Source organism: Mercenaria mercenaria, chromosome 4 (genome assembly GCF_021730395.1).
Source record: "Mercenaria mercenaria strain notata chromosome 4, MADL_Memer_1, whole genome shotgun sequence".
In the NCBI taxonomy this organism is placed as follows: domain Eukaryota; kingdom Metazoa; phylum Mollusca; class Bivalvia; order Venerida; family Veneridae; genus Mercenaria; species Mercenaria mercenaria.
Window position 1 is genome coordinate 99,545,500 of NC_069364.1, and position 16,707 is coordinate 99,562,206.

General features: G+C 37.6%; 2 protein-coding genes across 3 annotated transcripts in view; one reads left to right on the forward strand and one right to left on the reverse strand.

The window, feature by feature from the left end:
• Positions 1-1,617: 1,617 nt before the first annotated feature.
• Positions 1,618-9,624, reverse strand: LOC123552554 (60S ribosomal protein L10a-like). Its single transcript, XM_045342289.2, has 5 exons — positions 9,505-9,624; positions 4,227-4,379; positions 3,435-3,583; positions 2,885-3,057; positions 1,618-1,850 (listed from the first exon to the last, which is right to left on the reverse strand). Exons 1-5 carry the CDS (start codon positions 9,507-9,509, stop codon positions 1,680-1,682), a joined length of 651 nt encoding a protein of 216 aa, XP_045198224.1. The 5' UTR covers positions 9,510-9,624; the 3' UTR covers positions 1,618-1,679.
• LOC123553107 (ubiquitin carboxyl-terminal hydrolase 47-like) overlaps positions 9,567-16,707 on the forward strand; it is a 72,930-nt gene continuing 65,789 nt past the window's right edge. For both annotated transcript variants that reach the window (XM_053542027.1, XM_053542028.1), the window contains exon 1: positions 9,567-9,725. In XM_053542027.1, the coding sequence (XP_053398002.1) occupies positions 9,687-9,725 (39 nt within the window). In that variant the 5' untranslated portion in view covers positions 9,567-9,686. The remainder of the gene's footprint in view (positions 9,726-16,707) is intronic.

Here is a 16,707-nt window from a genome sequence, read left to right on the forward strand (position 1 = left end):
CTAGAAAGTTGTTCTTTGAAATTTTGAAGTTCTCAATTTGAAGCCATCGCTATTTTGCATTGTTAAATTCCAAATGTATTTACTTTCTGATGTCTTTAACAGTTGTTCTATCTGTGTTGTACAGGACTACATTTCTGTGCGGAGGAATTAAAAAACAACTCCAGACTGGCAGCCATGACAGATGTGTGTGGGAAGTTTGAACATTGACTGAATACTTTGATGTGTAGGAAAAAAGTTCATTGATGATAGTGCTTTTCTATGCTATATTGACTGAGAGTGTGTTAATCTTTCAGAAATACAGAGATGTCAATGCATTTTTGTTGTTGTTGCGAAATTCACAATCCATGTCCAAATGCTTGTTTTACTATACAGCAAAGTAGAAATTGTACCGGGCCCCGGACACCTTATTCACTGGACAAGAAACGGACCATGTTAACCTTTAACCTCTAAAGTGTGACCTTGACCTTAGAGCTAGGAGTCTGGGTCTTGCACATGACATCCTCTCATCATTGGGAACATTTATGCCAGGTAATTTCAAAATCCCTTAATGGCAGAGTTATAGACAGGACATGAAACAGACACCATTAACCTTGACGTCTGGGTCTTGTGCAAGACCGTCTCATTATGGGGAACATGTGTGCCAAGTAATTTCAAAATCCCTTGATGAATGGCAGGAGAACTGCAAATGAAATATACCCTTTTAACCTAGACTTGAAGCTAGGGGTCTGGGTCTTGCACACGGCACACGAATAGCATTTTCTCATTATGGGGAACATCTATGCAAAGATGGGGACACCCAATATGTAGCCTTGTTAAATAGTCATTACTAAGTTATTTCAAAATCCCTTCATGGATGACTAGACACAAAGTGTGACAGACGGACGCAGGCTATTTCTATGTCCTTTTTTTCTTCGAAAAAGGCAGGTGACAACAGAGGAACAAAAGCCGTTTCGTGACAGTACACTCGACAATTAAGATGGTTCGTCCGTAAAACGGATTTTCTGTCAAGCATAAATATATTGCTCACTTTCAGTTTTTTTGTTTGTTGGGTTTAATTTTGCACCTACACAATTATAGCTCATATGGTCACTTCCAGCTTTGATGGTACAGGAGGACTCCAGTTGTACCTCTGTGCAATATTTCATCAGGAGCGGGCACCTGGGTAGAACTACCAACCTTCCGAAAGCCAGCTGGATGACTTTCTCACATGAAGAATTCAACACCTCAAGTGAGGCTTGAATCTGCATCACTGAGGGGAAGGTGATTCGAAGGCCGTAACCTTTATCACACTGCCTCTGAGGCCAATTAAGTTATTGGATTCCTGGAAATATTGCAAATAGTCTATAGAGTTATGCACCTCATCACAGCAAGTTTAAACTGAAATAAAGATGATATTGTGGGACTAACCAACACTGACAATGACACAAAGGCAAGTGCATTAGCGCTCTTTATTCTTTGAATAGTCGGCTAAATAGAACTAAATTGTGTCTCGTCCAAGTCTGAAGTACTGAGTGGGCCACCATAACACATGCCCCTTACATTACCTTCGTTAAGGAACATTCAATCCTCTAAAATCCTAAATGTATGAGACATACAGCAAAAATCAATATCACAATCTATTAGGACAATCACAGATTTTATTCTACATAAGCTGATACAGTTCAATAGCATTTTCAAGTTTAGTAGATTCTCTGTGCCTTGCCCATGGTACTCTTGATGTAGAGCGCCCTCACGTTTTGCCAGTTCTTCTTCAATAAAGACACCAGGAAGTTGATAGCCAGAGAGATGTTTTGGTACAATTGTTCTTCAGTCATCTTCAAGTGACCCACACAAGTGGCTAAACACAGTACCTGTAATAACAATAACCTTTCTGTAGCTGTAAAAATGACACCACACTGCAAGTTACAACTTTATATTCTACTTAAAACATAACTGAAAACTGAAATCAACTGTCAACCATGGCGGCCTATTTTCATACAGTGAAACACCGCTTCTCGAGCATCGATAGACTCGAGTACCCGGGCTTGCTCGAGCAATTCATGTGGTCCCGGCCGATTTCCTTCTATTTTCTATGTGAAATTACCATGGCTGGGTCAAGCACTGATAACTCTTATCGCTCGAGCATGACAAAATTTTCACACGCCTTGAGAATTGTGTGGTCTATTCCATGACTATCTAAATATTTGTTTGTCGGTATATTTAATCTGATTAATGAGATAAATTATTGATAAAAGGTTGACAAAAAGTTCTACTGATCAAATATCGATCAATTATTGATTACTTAAAACTTCTTTTCTGCGAGATCGAGAAGATAGTTATGAAATCTTAGTATTTTAATCAGCAGTTGTTTGCATGCAAATAAGGGAAATGATACAGACTTTTCATAAAATTGAGACTATAATTTTGATATGCACTTGTTGATAAATGAAAATAAAAAGTCCTAGTTGTTTCTTCACGTGTCTTTTACAAATTACGTATTGAAACGTCTATCATTGATAACGTTTGTAATACGTTTAAAAAAAAAAAATGTTGGTCAATGTTCGGGTCGCTCGTAACCATGGATCTCGAGCATTTTGCTCATCCCCTTGCGACCTCAAGGGAGCGGTGTTTTACTGTAGATATTCCTCTACTTTCTGCAAATATCTTCCACAATCTTGAGTTATCTAAGTTTGTACACATCCTCCTAGAGATAATCTTTAAAGTATCGAATATTACAAGACGTAAAATTGCCAATCACTGATCACCATTACTTTCAAGGCCTTAAAATAAACCATGTAAATTACGTTTTACCAAAGTCTGTAATTCTTATTTGTGTGTGACAACAGTTAAAACTTTATTTTTGATGAATGCAACTTGGATATTAAAGAAAAACTCAAACCCATACCTTCTTCAGCTGAAACTTGATGGTGGCTCTGGTCTCTTCTACCTTGTTCATCATAGAGTCCTGATGAGACATGGGTGTAGGGAATTTGCCAGCTCTGTTCAGACCAGGTCCCAAGAGCTTAGGGATCTGTTTAATCAGGGTGTCAGAGGCAATAAAAGCACTGTACTTCTTGGCTGAAAGTGAGAATTGTCTCAATCATTCAACAGTCAAAAGTAACAATGAGACTTTCTTTAAACCCTAACCCTGCTAAATGTCTATAATGAACTTGTCCATCCTTCAATTTGGACAGTACTATTAACTGTTAAAAGGGCTGCTTACCAAAATGATACTGACTGAATGGCGAACAGTGCAGACCATGATCAGACTGCACAAGTCGCAAAGGCAGAATCACTTGCCGCCAGCAGGCTATGGGTTAAAACCCTACAGAAAGTTCAGCTTCAACAAAACAAAATTTCTGATAATTCTGACAATGTTTAAAATTCAAGTCATTTTTCCGAACCAGTTTACTACTTAGAATAGTAAGATCAAGTTTGAGTATACAAGACTTTACCTAGTTTCTTGACAAGCTTTTTGTCCTTATTCAGTTTCTTCAGGGCATCAGCATCCATACATGGGAGTTCATTGGCCTTTGCCTGATCAATGTGTACCTGGTCTCCAAGGATACACACCTTCATCTTCGGTTTTGGTACATGCATCAGCCTAGAAAAGGCATGAAATTTGTCATATTAAGACCGTAACAAATCTACCAGCATGATACAAGATCTCGACTTGATTTCTCTTTATTTGATTTTCATCAGGACTGTTTTTATGTTTGGATTTTAGCTAACAAATCTCACTTACTGTACTTTGTATCTTAAGTTAACAGAACGATTTGACACATTCAAGCTATATTTCTTTACCTGCAATTAGTCAAACTACAATATCAGGTAATCACAACTTATAATTTTTTTACCAAGCAAAAGATCTATACTTACCTATGATCATGGCGTGTTCCATTCATAGGAATGGCTGCTTAAAAATGGTCGGTAAGGCACATGATAAGAAATCAAAGCCAATACCTCCCCAGTTATTTTAAGACCCTGGGTGCAGGTCCGCCAGATTTTCATCCAGCTTCCAAGCTCTACCACACATCACATTTGTATTTTGCCAAAGTTAATTAATTAATATCTAATTAAAATAATAAATTATCAAAGTATAAACCACTATTGTATAAAATTTGACTTTCAAATTTTACATCCTGTTTGTAAATATTACGCTCAACTTCAGTCTTGAAACTGCAAGAACTAAAAACATGTGATGCATGACAAGTTGGCAATATGGTTACTAAAATTTGCAGCCAAACCTGACGGTGCCAGCAAAACGCTTGTCCTTTTGAGGGTCATAATTCTTCAACGCAATCTGGAGTTCAACAGATTCGGTAAAATGTCTCCTCTTCTTCTTTGAGCTCTTCACAACAGTAGAAATTGCCTCCTGTAAGTTGTCTCTGCTGATCTTACTAAAATTCAGAGATTCAGGTATTAACAAAATTCAACCAAAGAATTTAACCAACTAGAATGTGTCTGTAGGACACAGCAGGGTTCGATCTAAATGCAGTCCCGCGATCCAGAGGACACCTATTTTAGCGGAGGGCCTGCTGAACTTGGAAGCTGGCTGTCCCGTTGGGACAGTAACTTTTCATTTCAATATAGCTAAAAAACTTATCAAAAATACCAAAATGACAGAAAAACCTTGCTTTGAAACGATTTTCGAAGTCGACATCTGTTCTAACCACAGTCCAGATGTTTACTCTCGAATACATACATGTACGTAGACTGGTTCCGCGTCCTATAAAATATATAGTGTGAAATCACAGAAGAGACAGCGGGTACCAGTCTAACATGTACCGTACGGTCCAGGTACGGGGTTTTACCATGTAGCCTCGCTTTCGGTTGTCCTATATTTTCGCGATTATTTGTTTACCTGTCAAAAAGTCATGTTGAAATTTATCGATGGTGTTACGGAACCAGCCATTAAAAAGCAAAAAACAAAAGATCAGCGTTTGGAAACACAACGTGATTACGAAACAAGAGGGCCAAGATGGCCCTAGGTCGCTCACCTAAGAAACACTCCATAACAGTGTAAAACATGTTTGACCTAGTGATTTCAAGGAAACAAATATTCTGACCAATTTTCATTAAGATTGGACCAAAAAATTGGTCTCTTGCGATAAAACAAGCATTTTCTTAGACATGACCTAGTTTTTGACCCTAGATGACCCATGTTCAAACTCGACCTAGATTTTATCAAGACAATCATTCTGACCAAAATTCATGAAGATCAACTGAAAAATACAGCCTCTATCACATACAGAAGTTTTTTCTTTGATTTGACCAAGTGACCTAGTTTTTGACCTCAGATGACCCATATTCAAATTCGACCTAGATTTCATTAAGGCAATCAACCTGACCAAATTTCATAAAAATCAATTGAAAAAAACAGTCTCTATCGCATACACAAGATTTTTCTTTAATTTGACCTAGTGACCTAGTTTTTGACCTCAGATAACCCATATTCAAATCGACCTAGATTTCATCAAGACAATCATTCTGACCAAATTTCATACAGATCAATTGAAAAATACATCCTCTATTGCATACACAATGTTTTCTTCGATTTGACCTAGTGACCTAGTTTTTGACCCGAGATGACCCATTTTCGAACACGTCCTAGATTTTATCAAGGCAATCATTCTGGCTAAATTTCATGAAGATCAGTTGAAAAATACAGCCTCTACTGCATACACAAGATTTTTCTTTGATTTGACCTAGTAACCTAGTTTTTGACCCCAGATGACCTATTTTCGAAATTGGTCTAAATTTCATCAAGGTAATCACTCTGACCAAAATTCATGAAGATCAATTGAAAAATACAGCCTCTATCGCATACACAAGGTTTTTACGTGATATGACCTTGTGACCTAGTTTTTGACCCCAGATGACCCATTTTCGCACTCGGCCTAGATTTCATCAAGGTAATCATTCTGACCAAAATTCATGAAGATCAATTGAAAAATACCGCCTCTATCGCATACACAAGGTTTTTCTTTGATTTGACCTAGTGACCTAGTTTTTGACCCGAGATGACCCATTTTCGAACTCGGCCTAGATTTCATCAAGGCAATCATCTGAACAAAATTCATGAAGATCAATTGAAAAATACAGCCTCTATCGCATACACAAGGTTTTTCTTTGATTTGACCTAGTGACCTAGTTTTGATCCGAGATGACCCATTTTCGAACTTGGCCTAGATTTCATCAAGGTTATCATTCTGACCAATATTCATGAAGAAGAATTGAAAAATACAGCCTCTATCGCATACACAAGGTTTTTCTTTGATTTGACCTAGTGACCTAGTTTTTGACCCGAGATGACCCATTTTCGAACTCGGCTTAGATTTCATCAAGGTTATCATTCTGACCAATATTCATGAAGATTAATTGAAAAATACCGCCTCTATCGCATACACAAGGTTTTTCTTTGATTTGACCTAGTGACCTAGTTTTTGACCTGAGATGACCCATTTTCGAACTCGGCCTAGATTTCATCAAAGTTATCATTCTGACCAATATTCATGAAGATTAAATGAAAAATACAGCCTCTATCGCATACACAAGGTTTTTCTTTGATTTGACCTAGTGACCTAGTTTTTGACCCGAGATGACCCATTTTCGAACTCGGCCTAGATTTCATCAAGGTTATCATTCTGACCAATATTCATGAAGATTAATTGAAAAATACAGCCTCTATCGCATACACAAGCTAAATGTTGACAGACGACGGACGACAGACGACGGACGCCGGACATCGAGCGATCAGAAAAACTCACCTGAGCATTGCTCAGGTGAGCTAAAAAACCAACGTAAGCGTGATTTTCAAAGTTCATGGCTGAAGGACTACAAATGGCTCTCACAAGACGCAGATAAACAGGAAATGTATTGTGAAGTTTGTAGGCAGTACGAAACCATCGGTTTATTGAATCTTTTTAAATAGTGTTAACAATCGATAAAATCACTGAAAATGGGAGGGATTCCTGAAATCAGGGAGGGACAGCAGAATTTGTAAGGAGGAACCCCGCCAGGATTGTTAGAAAAAAAGTAAGCATCTAACCCTGCACAGGGTGTGCCCCCACTGGTATATTTGTCACAAATAAGGGGCAATAATTCAAATGTTAGCAGTCACAAGGGGGTATAACCTCAACAAACATTTAATGAAAAGGATTCATTATTCTAGGCCATATACTTTTTGAGCTATGAGCATCACAAAAAAATATTTTGGCTATTTCAAGGGCCATAACTCTGTAATAAGTGCTAAGATTTCCAAGAATAATGCAAAGTGTGCAAGGTTTCATGAGTTTACATCAAAAAATGAAATACTTTTTGAGCTAGGCACATAACTGGGTGAAAATGTGCATTTTTGATGATTTCAGGGGCCGTAACTTTAAAAATAGGGGGTTGAGCCAGCCAAAAAAATAAAGGTGCATAAGGTTATATCATGATTAAGACGCATGCAAGTTTTCATCCATTTATCCATTTATATCATACACTTTTTGAACTAGGTGCATCACAAGGTGAAAATGTGCATTTTTGACTATTTCAGGGGCAATAACTCTGGAAATAGGGGGCGGAGCAGTAAAAAAAAAAAGGAGGTACAAAAGTTCGTATCACGATAAAGACTCGTGCAAGGTTTAATCAATTTATATTAAATACTTTTTGAGCTAGGTGCATCACAAGGTGAAAATGGGTAATTTTAACTATTTCAGGGGCCATAACTCTGTAAATAGGGGGCAGAGCCAGATGAAATATAGGCGGTGCGTAAGTTCATATCATGATTAAGACTCAAACAAGATTTCATAAATCTATATCACATACTTTTTGAGCTAGGCGTGTCACAAGGTGAAAATGAGCATTTTTGACTATTTCAGGGGCCGTAACTCTGCAAATAGGGAGTGAAGCCAGACCAAAACTAGAAATGTGTCCATGGGACACAGATGCCCCCACTACATAACATTAAAATGACAGTTTTTTCCTACGTCAGGGGCCACAACTCCTACAATACTGAATGAATCTGGACGTGAAACCCCAGGTGCACAACTACACATGCTGACCAACATTCCTGTAAACGTTGGTGACTCTAGGTCAAATACTTTTGGAGCTACGCGCAACACATTAAAATGTCCAATTTTAACTAAGTCAGGGGCCATAACTCCTAAACGACTGAATGAATCCGGACGCAAAACCCCAGGTGCACAACTGCACATGCTGACCAACATTCCTGTAAACTTTGGTGACTCTAGGTCAAATACTTTTGCAGCTATGCGCGACACAACATTAAAATGACCAATTTTTACAGTCAGGGGCCATAACTCCTACATGACTGAATGAATCTGGAAGCGAAACCCCAGGTGCGCAACTACACAATCATGCTGACCAACATTCCCGTAAAGTTTTTTGACCCTATGTCAAATACTTTTGGAGCTAGGCACGACACAACATTCTCGGAAGGGCGGACAGACAAGGGCAAATCTGAGTGTATATCAAAATCCCCTCCACTGAAAAATGACTGGGTGTTACAAAATCCACTTCATACTTTTGCATGGGGTATCATAATCCCCTCTGTGATTTTCATTACAGATATATAGATATCAGTGCTCCAAATTAAATTATGTTTGCTAAAGGCATTGTATTTACGTGCTTTATGCAATAGACTTTTAAATTGTGTATAGTTGTATTTGAACTTGATGAAATAAGTAAAAATCACAGAGGGGATTATGATACCCCCTGCAAAAGTATGAAGGGGATTTTGTAACACCTTGTCAGTTTTCAGTGAAGGGGATTTTGATCAAGGGGATTTTGATTGTCTCCCGGCAAATCTATAGCCTCCCCCCCCCCCCAAAAGTGGGGGCATAAAAAGGCGGATCATGATAAAGACTAGTGATTAGATTGTCGCTGACAATCAAAAAATGGTTGTTAATTTCAGGTCGATGACAATCGATTGTGTGTGAGGCATTTGATTATCAGATAATAATAGATCTATTCATTACGTGTGTCAATTTACTTATCCTGTTGGATAGGGCTACATGTTTTCAGGACCCGATTCAGACGACGGGAGTTGTTCCGCAATTTTGGTCAAGGAAGAGTACTTATTTGCATTAAAATACCGGGAACTTGGATAATTTTCTGTTCCTGTAAGTTTGGACAGTATGTGTTACTACCAACAAAGAAGTGAGAAAAATCTAGGTAAATGTAATTATATTCTTGTTTTAATGCACTTGTCAACCCTGTCACAAAGTGACAAGTAGAGCTTTTGTGATCGCGTGGCGTCCGTCGTCCGTTCGTCCGTAAACTTTTGCTTGTGACCACTCTAGAGGAAAATTAACTAAATTAAATTTTATTTTAAGCGTTATACACGATTGCTGCACTCAAGTTTTAGGTAATATATTGGTGCAGTAAAGATTAGATGGATTTAAACATATTAACAATCAATCTTCAGTGTTTCTTTTGCTTAAATAGCATAAAAAAAAATATAAATTTTCGTTCTTATAATTATGATAGACAAAGATTTTCATCTGCACAAAAACTCACCTCATCCTGCCTCTATTGTGTAACCGGAAAAGGAAGTACTTGGATGAAATCTCGTTTAGATTTCACAAACGAGATTTTGATCGTCGTATCTGGAAGTCGCGACAAAAATTGTGTAAAAATGAAAGTAGACACATAAAAAGCCCTTGGCTGCTCTCAATACGTATAGCAGTACTATAGTCAGAATGGTAGTTGGTGACACCACTCAAGTCGTTCCATTAGAGGTCTTTTTTTCTGTCTTCATTTATTTATAAACTAATAAAACCAGTGGGTGGGGTAATATTTTTCAGTTCTAAATGTTTGCCTTTTGATTCTGTTGGCTTCAAGGGTTTCACTTGAAACCATAAGTCATTGTACAGTTTGACTAGTCATCATTCTATTTTCCGTTATTGTCCACCCCTTTACAGGGACGTAGACACTTCCATGTGCGTCAAGCCACTAGTAGAAAATCATTCAAATGAAAGAAAATCGGGCCAAAATAAGGGAAAGACAAATTTGTTAGTGATTTCAAAGACAAAAATGGGGTGGGGGGGGGGGGGTGAAGAGCAAGGTAATAATGAGGTGTGTTTGGTGCTGCAAACGGGCATTGAACTGCTCAAGGGTTGAAAGAGGAATGTCAGGTGGAAGATTATTCCATAGGACTTTAGTCCTGGGGATAAAGGAGTATTTGTAGTAGTTAGTGGTTGCTAGGGGTGACTATTGAGGCCAATTTTGACTATTGCAATACTATTGATATTGCTTAAAAACTATTGCGATACTATTCTATTGCAGGTTACTATTGCGATACTATTGCAATAGTTATCGGCCATCATAATTTATACAGTAAAGCTACCAAATGGCATTGTTACACAGTGTAAGAGACGGCACTGTTTATAATTGCTGTTAACACACATTGAGATGTTTGTATAAATGAAATGGACAGAAATTTCTTGCCTTCCTTGGCTTTGGAACAATAAGTAAAACAATAAACCTATGCAAGGTATACTCAAACGAATCGGCCATTTTGTTGCGAATGTCAACATGTTTAATAACCCAAAGCATCGAAAAAAGAAGGGCCCTACCGAACAGTTTGCTGTATAATACAAGTAGCCTTCTTTCTCAATGTCCATAGTACATTTTCTCATCTAAGATTAACAGGTTATTTAAATATATTTAATCACAGTTTCTAAGAAACTAAATTTATTAATTATCTCCCAGACTTCTCAGTCCTTTATGGTAGTTAAATTCCGTGAGGGTAATTATTGTAATGGAGACGTAAACATTTTCCGAGGCGCAAATGAAAGCAGGCTCTGTTTCTTGGTTTATAAATTATAAATTATTTCTGTATTTACTAAAAATTCAAAACTATCGAAACTATCGATTGTTGAAGGAACTATCGGCGATTGTTATTGGATCGTGACTTTTCTATCGATGCATGCTATCGGGACACTTAGTATCGCAATGCATCGATAGTTCGATGTATCGTTACACCCCTAGTGGTTGCAGAGATTAACCTGTAAGTCAGCGGATGATAATGGCGTGATTGCCTTGTTAGGGGTATGATATAATCTTCCGTGGGGATTGCAACCAGCGTTCGACACTAACTTTTTTGCCAGGTATCCCAAAGGAATACCTGCTGGGAAATTTAGGAATCCCTGCTGAAAATTAGGAGTCCCTGATAACAAAATGTGGTTAGAACATGAAAAAACTAAAATCTAACAAACACAACTGTTTACAGTACTACATGTATTTTATTTCCACTTTATTTCCATTTTACATCAATGACAACAATAAATTGTATGACTTTTGCTGTAAAAGAATAATGTCATTTCTGTCCAAGTCCTCTTCCCCCTCATCTTCACTACCATCACACTCCTCTGGGATTTGTTGTAGTTCATCTAAATGTATGCCGCCTAGTTCATTCCCCCTTATAACCCCCTTATTTGTAATCATTTTTTTGACATAAAAAAAAAATTCCGAAAAGTCTCCCTTAAATAAAAAAAAATTCAAAAAAAAAAAAAGATGTTCCGACCTACCTACCCTAATTTTTTGAGCATGTTACCAGATACAAAGATTTTTTAGGCCTTACTAATGCAACTCCAACAGACTTTATCTAAAACTAGTACATTGGTCATAACAGATTTTCTTAAACATTTCATATTTTAGTTGTTTTATTTTGCACATTGCCTAAAAGTGGGTGGGGTTTAGTGTTTGCATGCTTTTATTATCAGCAAATTTTTCTAAATAAGAGCTGCTTTGGCAACAGTGATCATATTTTTCGTAAATGCAGACGTTTTATTGGCTTTTTATTTTAGTTTGTACTAGAAAAATCTTGTAAGAAATGATAAAAATGTTCAAAAATGTCGGTCTAGAAAACGAGTAACGAAAAACAAAAGTAACAGTTAAAGTTCTTGAAAAGATAACTGTTTTAACTTTATTTTCTCATCATACCACGTATAATTTCTGCTTATTTAATTTGTTTTGCCCAAACAAAGCCTCGGCAATGATAATAAATTTGTTATAGACCGTAACGGCCGACCGGCTCATATAATCGTATCGAGCACACAAAATAATGGTACAAACACGATAATCTAAGGCTGCATTGTTTATCAATTAACTTGTAAACATTGATCAATAAACACCTTTGATAATGACAAGTCATATTGTACTAAATACAAACCGCGAGATAAGTACGTGTCATTTGGCGCGTGGCGTGACTGACATCTGTCGGTAGGGCATCAGGCTACCAGACGGCTAGAAAATCCCTAGAGGACAGGCTAGGCATCAGGTTACCAGAGGGCTAGAAAATCCCTAGAGGACAGGCTAGACATCAGGTTACCAGACGCCTAGAAAATCCCTAGAGGACAGGCTAGGCATCAAGTTACCACACGCCTAGAAAATCTCTAGGGGACAGAGTAGGCATCAGGTAACCAGACACCTAGAAAATCCCTAGGGGACAGGCTGGGCATCAGGTTACCAGACGCCTAGAAAATCCCTAAGGGACAGGCTGGGCATCAGGTTACCAGACGGCTAGAAAATCCCTAGAGGACAGGCTGGGCATCAGGTTACCAGACGCCTAGAAAATCCCTAGAGGACAGGCTGGGCATCAGGTTACCAGACGGCTAGAAAATCCCTAGAGGACAGGCTAGGCATCAGGACGCCTAGAAAATCCCTAGAGGACAGATTAGGCATCAGGTAACCAGACACCTAGAAAATCCCTAGGGGACAGGCTGGGCATCAGGTTACCAGACACCTAGAAAATCCCTAGGGGACAGGCTGGGCATCAGGTTACCAGAGGGCTAGAAGGTCATACTTAGGGTTCAAAGGTCATACCTTTGGGCGTACATTGCTCTGCATTGTGGTTCTCTTGTTAGCTCACCTGAGCCAAAGGCTCATGGTGAGCTGTTGTGACCGCTCAATGTCCGTCGTCAGTCATGTGTCGTCAGACATCCGTCGTCCGTCATGTGTCCGTCAACAATTTCTAAAAAACTCTTCTTGCAAACCACTGGGCAGAATTACAACAAACTTCACAGGAATGATCCTTGGGTGGTCCCCTTTCAAAATTATTCAAAGAATTTAATTCCATGCAGAACTCTGGTTGCCATGGCAACAGAAAGGAAAAACTTTAAAAATATTCTTGTCCAAAACCGCATGGCATGGAGCCTTGATATTTGGCATGTGACAGCATCTAATGGTCTTCTACCAAAATTGTTCAAATTGTGCCCCTTGGATGAAAAGAGGCCCCGCCCCGGAGGTCCCGAGTTTTACATAGACTTATATAGGAAAAAAATTTAAAAATCTTCTTGTCTAAAACCACAAGACCAAGTCCTTTGATATTTGGTATGTAGCATTGCCTTGTGGTCCTCTTCCAAAATTGTTCAAATAATTACCATGGGGTGAAAAGAGGCCCCACCCCCAGGAGAGGGGTCTCAAGTTTTACATAGACTTATATAGGAAAAAGTTTAAAATCTTCTTGTCTGAAACTGCAAGACCTAGGCCTTTGATATTTTGTATGTAGCATTGCCTTGAGGTCCTCTATGAAAATTGTTCAAATTGTGCCCCTGGGGTGAAAAGAGGCCTGCCCTTGGGGTCCCAAGTTTTACATAGACCTATATAGGAAAAAGTAAAAAATCTTCTTGTCTGAAAGTAAAGGCCTTTGATATTTGGTATGTAGCATTGCCTAGCGGACCTGTAACAGGATTGTTCAAATTATGCCCCTAGGGTGAAAAGAGGCCCTAGGGTGGGGGTCACTTATTATATGAGTTATATAGGAAAAAATAGTTCAAAAATTATCAGATCATATTTCCTTGACTGTTTATTTATACTAACCTGATGTACCCAAGTGATTACGGGTCACCTTACTGTGACCTTGACCTTCTGACCTACTTTCTTGTTTTCTAAGATACAGCCATGAAATTTGGATGACATGTACAGTTTTGCATACGATCTTAAAAACTGACTTTCAGTAACCATAAGTGTGACCTAATGACCTACTTTCTTAATATTTTAGCATCACTTTGCCATTTGAATCATGTGGCTCATATTACTCAGGTGAGCGATTCAGGGTCATCATGACCCTTCTTGTTTTTTTACATGTCATCATATGAAAATCGAAGCTGTCCTGTACTGATTTGATCATTGTGTATTTAAAGAACGTCAGCGAGTGAAAAGTCAAAATATTTAAAGAATGATTAGACTTTCCTATTATACTCCTATATCCTTTCGGCTACCATAGCAGACTAATGGGTACCATAAAAACGGGGGTCGCTATTACCGCTATCATACACCGACTGACTACCGCAGACGCCTAAAACGTACCATCAAAACGAGGGTCCACATTACCGACAACGTACAGCGTAGGACTACCGGAATTTTCAGTGTTCCAGATAATTTTTTGACCCCATGGGTAATTACCCTCACTTTTCAGAAGATGGGGGTAAACTCAAAATTCCAAACTCGGATAAAGGGTAATTTTAACAATACTTACCGTTACTATAGAGACAAAGACAGACATTATAACAACACCATAAACTGTCCTTTTCAGTGAGTTTTATCCAAGGGTACGATTTTTTCCAACTTTCAATGGTAGATTCTGTGACAGCCACATGCGACTTTTTATTTTTTAAAACGGCAGAAATAATGTCTTCGATTATTGGTTGCACAAAGCTCTTAGTCGGTAGAGGTGTTTTAACCACAAAAAAATTATCAATTTTTCTCTGTTTTGCTTCGGAAGCCATGATAAAAAATAATGTGCCTACTTTCGTTTTAATACAACGATCAAACGCTTGATTTTGGTAAGTAAATACATAAAATTTCTAGAGCGCCTAGACGATGCAGATGTTCAAGTAGACTAGTTTATGGTTTCTAAGACAGGTAGAACGTTTTAGCGAAGTTAATAGTGGTTACCCGTCGCATTGTTTATACGGAAGTAGTGATCAGCTGTTTTCAACATGTTTTCATTTAAATATAATTAAGGTACGCTTCAAGTTTTAATGTCGTGCGTAAGTTCAAAGTCATGTACGTATAATGTACGCATCAAAATGAAATCATGTGCGTTTTTAGTTGATTTTTATGCGTAAAATACGCCGATACGCAGCTTATCTGGAACACTGAATTTTCTAGTTTTTCTTTGTATCTGGAGGGATTTTGAATGCTTTATATTTATTGCAGAATTTCATGTGAAGTGTAAACTTTCATTTATGTTATTAACAAAACGGTATGAAATCAGTTAAACTAATAAGTTAAATCATTCATATGACATACTAAATAATATTACGCAACAAATTACAGGTGTCCACTAAATTTTAAAACAAAATCAAACGTCTTGTGCGCAATAATGTTCTAAAATCATTGTTATCGCAATTTGTTGATAAGAAAATCCTTTTCAGGCAATTAAGGGATCATTACTCTCCAAAAATACCCATTAGTTTTGATGGTTGCTCGTCGCGGTAATTACCAAACTCAGTTTTTAAAACTTAATTAATTACTCATTTCTATGCTACGGTATTTAAAGCTGTTTTACTACGTCTGCATTATGTGGCTCCGGCATTCTAGGAGTCTGAAAACCACGGGTCTGCCACTGATGCGTTTTGTAGACTTTTCACCAATTGCTTTCACTGTGGCACTACGGTAGTTCTGAACTTTTTCCAGTAAAATACAAAATTTCAGAATCAGAAATAGTGTACATTTATACACTACGGCAGTAATATTTTAAATTGTTGTTGCACATGGAACATACATATATACACTGCGGTAATTCTCTACAGAACGCTTCATCGTTTTTACGCCGCAACGGTAATATATATGCAAACATCGCTTCTTCCAATTGCATACTGGACGTGTGTAAATTTATCCACTATGGAAGTATTGTACTTTTCAAATTTAAAACTCAAACTTTAGGTAAGAATGCATTTAAATCATCCCAAAGTACACAATGGTAATTTTGACTTTGAGCTCCATGCATTATGTATTATAATGCATGGAGACTCTGGAATGCTTTATAAATGGTACAGTATTCAGTATTTCACATGTGCCTTTGTATACTCATTATATTAATTTATAGCCCGGGTCCGTAGTGTAGGAGATACATGCGTGCACTTTTAATCTCTGAAACCTCTCGCTGACGAAGGGTCGCAGGTTCGAGCTCTGCTACCGACTAGGACTTTTTTATGTGAGAAAGTAGGCAGAACAAAAGATAAGAAATTAAATTTATTTTACGTTTCTTTTGTCAAAAGTCGGTAATATTTCATATTAATTTCATTGAAGCCAGAGCTTAATATAATCAGATGTTCTTGAAAACGTTCATAATCATTTCAGTCCTAGAATTATTAAAATGAACTGTTTCCAAAACCGTACATGAATGTGCTTTCGGTGAAATGATATCTTACAATTCTTCATTATATGATTAAACAATTGATACCTTAATTGTGACTTTAAAGAAAAGTAATCAACGGAATACAGCTCGCAAATGGGATACGCTCTAATTTAAATATAATGCTATTAATAAATTCAGTTATTTTAAAATCTGTTTGAAAGTCAATAAGGCATAACAAACTAAGAAAAAGACACTTCTAGCTACTATTACAGGTTTTTCCACGAAGTGTCATTCGACATTTTTGAGTTTTGTTTTGGCACTTGCATCATATACACCACAAAAACAGATTATGAATATGTATAAATTTAAATGAACCTTAATAACGTATAGTTGACGCGTTTACATGGTCTGAT